Source organism: Quercus suber, unplaced genomic scaffold, assembly GCF_002906115.3.
Source record: "Quercus suber isolate HL8 unplaced genomic scaffold, Cork oak 2.0 scaffold_44, whole genome shotgun sequence".
In the NCBI taxonomy this organism is placed as follows: domain Eukaryota; kingdom Viridiplantae; phylum Streptophyta; class Magnoliopsida; order Fagales; family Fagaceae; genus Quercus; species Quercus suber.
Window position 1 is genome coordinate 1,557,755 of NW_027069509.1, and position 7,067 is coordinate 1,564,821.

Genomic DNA, 7,067 nt, shown 5'->3' on the forward strand with positions numbered 1-7,067 from the left:
AAAAGTGTCTATTTTTTGAGCTTGAATCCAATCATGTTATTGGGCCCTACTTGGGGGTCATCCATATAATCTACTAAAAGGGAGGGACATAAAATCACATAAAGTTCCCTTTAGCTTGTTTGCATGGATAATATGTTTAGTGCTCCTCTGGCCAATGAGCACTAAACAAAACATAAAACAATGGTCACCCATATATCCAAATCCTTGAGTGTACCTATATGTTGATTGTGGGATGTGGGGTCTGTGCCCTACGCCCCTACCCTAGAATTCATGCAAGTATTTTGAAAAGGTGTTTAGAGGGTCCCCCCATTGGAGGACCTTGAACCCAAAAGGAAAAAACATTTTTTGGGACATTGACCCTCCTACTTTGAAGTGTGAGCTGTAGTCACATGCTATGCTAAGCCAAATACTACGCATTAGAAGAAGAATTTGCTTATATATATGTGTGTATGACAGAGAGAGCATGTGCTCAATTATTAGAACAAAGAATTGCACTATGTTGCCTCTGGCAATGGGAACAAGTTTAAAGCATATTGTCATGTTCCCATGTGCATTTGAGAAGAAGCAAATTGATCGGTTGGAAGATTTATTGCGGCCATATAATTCTTCCTTTTGCTACTCCAATGATTAAGAGATGGATATGTACTAAACTGTACAGTATTATATAGGAGCTCGATAGGTCCAGTACTTGCTTGTGCCAACTGAACCGGACTTCTGATTAGGATTTAGGACTGGCTCCCAAATTCCAACGAAGAAGTGGATATATTGCCAAACACTGAGCCCAAACACTGATGGGCTCAGTATTTAGAACATTGGGGAAGGCCAATTGTCAATGAGAGGAAAGTTGTGGAGCGCCATAGAGTCCAAATAATCATAGTCCAATTCTAGAGAGTAGAGACTTCCCTTAAAAAAACAACAAAACAAAACAGGAAAAAAGTGGCAGCAAGCAAATAAAAAGATTATATAGGGCTTTTACACTTTGCCCCCTAATGTTACACAAGAGAGTCAATCTTCCGGTTGCATGTAGTTGCATCAATTTATGTAGCTCAAAGTTTGAGATATTCCAAGTGGCCATTTTTGTTTTATAAAAATAATAACTTTAAAAAAAAAATTGTCAAGATAGCAATTTAAAAAAATATATTTTATCCATATACACGTTTGTTTTTTTATATATATATATATATATAGTATTTCAAACATATTTACCTAGTTTCGGTTAAGGGATTTTTTAAAGGCAAATATTTAGAAGGTCAAGATTTCCACTAGCTATGGTCCTAGGGTATTACGGAGGAGTTAGTATTTGGTGTCACTCTTAAACATGTAACAATACTAATATGGGAGTGAGTTTCATGTGAGTGTTGTTACATGTGTAACAGTGACATAAAATCTTTTTTCATTGTATAGAAATGATATTTATTTGGCAAAAAAACAATTTAAATCCTATAAATTTAGTGACTTGTCATTTTAGACAATTTAGTTTAAAATCTTGTCATTTTTAGTTGTTAACTTTGACAACATTGTCATCTTAGCCATTCAGTCCATTACCATTTAAAAAGCACCGTTAATTTTCTTAAAACAATGTCGTTTTAAGGCATTTTTTTTAATGTTACAAACATTAATGATGTTACTTAAGAAAATTAATGACGTTTGAAAAACGACAATAGACGAGGACTAAAATAACAAAATTGTCACGGCTAATTAATTGATATAATAAAATTTAAAATTTATGGACTCAAATGGTAATTCATTAAACTTATGTGTTGTAATTTGTAATTTTGCATATATATATATATATATATTTATTTGACTTAAAGCATGTGAGTTTTAAAATTTTAATGATTTGGCGGGTCTGGGCCATTGGTCATCATGAGCTGAGCTCGAGTCCATTTGAAACAGAGCCTCCAACACAACCCAACAGAAAATACAAAGTTCACTTCTTAGCTTCTGTCTCTCTGAGACAGTGAAAACCTTAACTCTGAAAGACGATCAAACTTCACTTCTTAAAGAACTTCATCCACTTATTACGTCTCACACTGCCACACATCACAGCTTTAACTTCAAGGTCTGTCCGTACAACCCCTCTCTCTCTAAACCCTAAGTTGCTTTTGTATTATCTTTTCAATGGGAAAAATATTCTGTTTTTTTTAATGTTAATTAGTTGAATTTTTACTTATTTCGGATGTGGAAGTACTCTGTTAATTAGTTTATATGTTTTGGCTAATGGGAATTTTTTGTTTTCTCTTCTGGGATGTGTACAGCAGTACATGATATCATATTACAAGATGCCTTCAGACCAAGAAGACTTATTCTATGTTTTCAAACAAAATATGCAAAAATCTGTAAGTTTTGTTCACAAAGTTCTTATATTAAGCACATTTTTAATATTTTATTTGCTACATATGATATGATCATTTTATTTAGACATATTTTATGCTTTTTTTTTTTTTTTTTAATCTCTTAAACTATAGATTAGCATAATATGCAAATAAAAAATATTGGTAAAGCTTCATTCTAAACCCTTGAACTATAGTTTTACTAGTAACAAATTAAACCCTGAAGTATTAAAAAGTAACAGATTAAAAACCCTCATCGGCTTAACCTGGCAAGATTAAACCTCCAACACAATAAGTGAGGTTTAATTTGTTACACCCTAAATTTTAGGGTTTGAACTTTGAAATGAATTTTTCCCAAATTATTTCTATAAATATTAATTCATTTAAGTATTCATGCCATATTGTGTCCTAAATTGGTAAGAATTGATGTATCACTGTGTCTGTATCATATTGTGTTTGTATCTCATGTCCTTATCAGTACTTCCTATATATAACTGTGGCACATGTATGATCCCCCTGCCCCATTAACCAACAGTCTAGTGCAGACTTGTTGACACTTGCTCTCGTTCTGATATCGGTGTCCTTCATTTACAAACCCTTCTGGTATCAGTAATTGGTGTTTGAAATTGTTTTTGTTTTGGTGGTATTATGTTTAAGGATATATTAATTGTCTTACAATTGATTACCTTCCTGGTTAGATTGATCAGTTGCAATCTACTTTTCACCAATGGGAGCACATTCCTTCCAATACTGGAGAGCAAGTGAATCTCAGAAGGAAGCTGCTTGCTCTTGGTGAGGGCATTGGGTGGCAGGTACATTGCAATATTACCATATATTAAATTAATTTTTTTTTTTCCTATTGCAGTATTATGAGATCAATCTTGGGTTTCCATTGTGCTATTGAATATCTAATGAGTTGGTGAGAAAATGATGATGGAGTGAATACAGCTTCTAATCCAATTTACTCTCAATCTTATCTTTGCTTGTGCAACTTGACAATCAAAGATCACTATTATATACTAACTTGATGGAAATAAAGATTTTGATATGACTTTTGGCCTTTGTTACACGATTTACCTCTGTCCGCAACTGCTGAAGTCCTGCTTTCTTGATAGGAAGGTGGATTCTTTGGGCAAAGCAATTGCTGTACAAGCTAGAAATCCCGCCTGCTATGGCATTGATGAAGTGGAGGTTGAAAAACGAAGGAAATGGATCAACACTGCTCGCACTCAGGTATTTTCTTGTGCCACTGTATTATATTAAAAAGTTTCAGCCACAGCAAGTGAACTTTATCGTTTGCAATGGTGGCTCAACAAACTTTGTACTGTACTTACCATGATTAACCAAAGTGTAGTTCAAATTATGTTGTATATTAGGCAGAATGTTGCATGGTGAGTTGTTTGCTTCTCCTTTTTGTGTGTGTATCACTTTCTAAGCCCAAAAATTGTTTCGACTGTGTTATTGTCTTGAACAGTCTATCACATTGTGAGCCGCTGTCTGCTCAATTAATGATGTTTATCTACAATTTTAACCTGTTGTACGGTTTTGATTTTGTCCGGGAATCAACCCCCCCAAAACAAATTGAGGGTAAGGCTATTTACCATGACCTCTTCCAAACCCCGCAAAAAGTGGGAGCTTTGTGCACTGGGTATGACCTTTAGTATGGTTTTGATCTTGTCATATATTTTTGGACAGCATATGATATGGTGTGCCTATGGCCTGTATGTGTTGTGTGGATCTCCTAAATGATTGCAATACTTCGTTAGGTGAGTGCTGTAACAAAAGCAGTGGAAGTTGTAAAGGAGTCGAATGGTACTGGCATTACTAGTGTAAATGGGATGCATAGTGAACTATTGAGGCTGCAAAATTCTCATCAGACAGATAGATCCAACCAGTACACTGCCCAGGATGGTGAAAACTTTATAGCATCAGAATCAGATAGACAGTTTCTTCTTATAAAGTATGTTATTGTTTCTTTCTCCCTTCCACACACACTTGCACAGAATCACACATATTTAGCTAATATGTGCATGTGTATTCTTTCAAAAAACTGGGTCTTTTACTTGCTAAAGATTCAGTGTTGAATTCCAGTGCTTTTTTTGTGTATCAGATGGAAAGACATCTTTAGGTTTCTATTTATATTTTCAAAACTCATATCAACAAAATTGCAGAAATCTCCCTTCTGGCTTCTAAAGATAAATGTGACCCCCCTAATTGTCTTAGAGTTAATAATTATCTCACTTGAGATGTGTGCTATCTCAACATTCTATTTCAGACATTCGACCTTCCTTTTTTTTTAGAATATTTTTTCACTTATCACTATGATAAAGAAATAGTAATAGAAAACTAATTGTTATTTAAAACAATCACAAGGTGATTTGATAGAGTGCAAATTCCATGGTCATGAAGGTCCTTTCTCTTCTCACCAAAATGTTAGTTTCGATGTTTACTATGTTCATTTGTACCAATAAATTTTAGAAGCAACATGTTCATAAATTGAGTGTGTAGCAAATTCGCTTAATGAGAGGGGTGGCCCTTATTAATGAAAAGATGAAGGATGGTTGCTTGAAATAGTTGGTCATGTGCAGAGGAGCATCTACTAGTGAGGAAAAGTGAGTTAATTCAAGTAGAAGGAATGGAAAAAGGTATCAAAAGACCTAAAATAATCAGTAGAAGTAAAAAAAAGGACATCAATTATGGAGGTAACAGAAAGTATTACTTCAAATAGAAGTGAATGACAGAAAAGAATATGTGGCCAATCTGTATTGGTTTGTTGAGGATCCATAACTGACCCCAAAATTTTGGTTGTGGTGGTTGTTGTAGGAAAGTTAGCAATGCTTTCTTTTGTTTTTGTTTTTGTTTTTTTTATGGAATTTTAATTATCAAAAAAATAATCATCCATATGTACTTGTAATCATCTGTTTGGAGGAAAAGTTCATTAAAAAATTTTAAAAATTACATAAGGTGCCTTGTCAAGTTTGGTGAGGCATTACCCTTTATTACGTACAATGGTTAAAATATTTGTAAATGCTAATCTTATAATTAAATCTATGAATCATGTCAATAAGCTCCAGCTAAAATGGCAATTCTTCCCTCTGAGAATAAGGTATATGTATTACTAATTAAAAAAAAATCTACAAATCATTAAAATAAATAATTTACAAATTTTATTGAGTTAGTAAAATGACACATTTGCCTTTTTATATGTACGGTGAATCTTATTTCATCAATGAGCCAAAAATGACTTTAATATATTAACAAAAACAAGTATTCAATTTGTAGTTTTCATCTTCTCATCACTTCTATAGATTCCTAACTCTATTGAATGTCTTAAATTATTTCAAAGATCGACCATTGTATGTAAAATTGGGTGATGCTCCATCAAATTTGTTAATGTGCCACCTTACCATAGTTTATGACTTTATTCCCCACACCTGCCTCTTTAAATAGTTTATTATTATTATTATTTATTTTAATTTTTAAATTTTTTATTTAAAAAAAAAAAAAAAAAGCTTCTCTGACTAGAAGAGACAGAATAGGAGTTGACCTGTTATTTCAGAAACATCAGGGTCGGGTTGCATCACTTTTAGGAACATGCCATTTAGTACTTATGATCTTTCATTTGTTATGGACCTTATGGTTGTCATTGGTGCTTACAGGCAACAGGATAAGGAGTTAAAGGAGGTTAGTGCTGGTGTGGCGAGAATTGGTGGTGTTGGGCTTACCGTACATAAAGTGTTCCTTGGGCAGGTAAGGACTTTACAGCTTGCATTTCTTTGTAATGCATCATGCATCTTCTACAAATCCACTGACAAAAAGTTATGCTTAACTTATATATTATCGTTTTCTGTTAAAAACACTAATGTTCATTGTTGCTGATTTGTTATGCTAAAATGTGAATTCTTTTCAGGAGAAGATTAAAGATGATTTGGGCATAGAACTTAGCTCCTCACATCACAAACGCACAAGACATGAGGCACATGCACCTACTTCTAAAGACGGCCTTGATCGTGATATTAATAAGAATGCAGCTGCTGTTGTTATAGAGTCTAAACCATCATCATCCAATAGCGCTCAGCCATCCTCTGCTGACATTATGGATACTTTGCAGCGTATTCTCCGCCATCAAGACACCATTCTCCGTTCTCAGGACACTATCACTACTCATTTGGCTCAAATTAATTCTCGCTTGGATCGTCTCGAAAGTCGTGGTCCCCCGCCTGGATATCGTTGAGGACTACCCTTGTTATTCGTGACAAAATAAAGGGAGTTTTCTTAGTTTTAGATAGATAGATTAAACTCAAGGGACTACCTGTAGGGAGAGTAGGTCTCTATATGTATTGTATGTCATATGTTATCTGACATGTGGTGTATGTATTTTCTGTTTCTTGATAGGGTGCAGTTAAGCGTGTTAGTGTACTGATGCTCATATATGTATTATTGTTCTATGTTGACTTTGATTCAGTTTGATATATGTGATTCAATTCAAAGAGTTTAATATAGAGTTTGAAATATGGGCAACTGGATTTTATGAGAATTATCTATTTCTGTTGATGTTTGCTTATGCTTGTTGGATATGTTACATGCTGTGCAATTTTATGCCCATCAAATTCTCTATACGTATAATGTAGTTGCTTGTGATTTCAGGAAAGATTATTTTAACAAGTCTGTATTGAGTCTCTAGTAGTAGTAGTAGTAGTGAGTCCTAGTTTGGTTTGAGGTTTCTCAAGGCTT

At 34.0% G+C, this 7,067-nt stretch overlaps 1 protein-coding gene across 2 annotated transcripts; it reads left to right on the forward strand.

Annotated features, from left to right (window-relative positions):
- Nucleotides 1–1,887: 1,887 nt before the first annotated feature.
- Nucleotides 1,888–6,835, forward strand: LOC111994200 (syntaxin-61). Of its 2 annotated transcripts, none has more exons than XM_024026071.2 (7): nucleotides 1,888–2,062; nucleotides 2,259–2,339; nucleotides 3,032–3,145; nucleotides 3,453–3,566; nucleotides 4,100–4,293; nucleotides 5,993–6,083; nucleotides 6,244–6,835. In XM_024026071.2, exons 2-7 carry the CDS (start codon nucleotides 2,265–2,267, stop codon nucleotides 6,565–6,567), a joined length of 912 nt encoding a protein of 303 aa, XP_023881839.1. In that variant the 5' UTR covers nucleotides 1,888–2,062; nucleotides 2,259–2,264; the 3' UTR covers nucleotides 6,568–6,835. The 2 variants fall into 2 exon arrangements, with proteins under 2 accessions (XP_023881839.1, XP_023881840.1); XM_024026072.2 differs by having other exon boundaries at nucleotides 2,262–2,339.
- The last annotated feature ends 232 nt before the right edge of the window (nucleotides 6,836–7,067 follow it).

Coding starts and splice junctions, on each gene's coding strand:
- LOC111994200 (XM_024026071.2), top strand. CDS start 2,265: ATGATATCATATTACAAGATGCCTTCAGACCAAGAAGACTTATTCTAT. Junction 3,567..4,099: donor TCAACACTGCTCGCACTCAG/GTATTTTCTTGT, acceptor ATACTTCGTTAG/GTGAGTGCTGTAACAAAAGC. Junction 6,084..6,243: donor ATAAAGTGTTCCTTGGGCAG/GTAAGGACTTTA, acceptor AATTCTTTTCAG/GAGAAGATTAAAGATGATTT.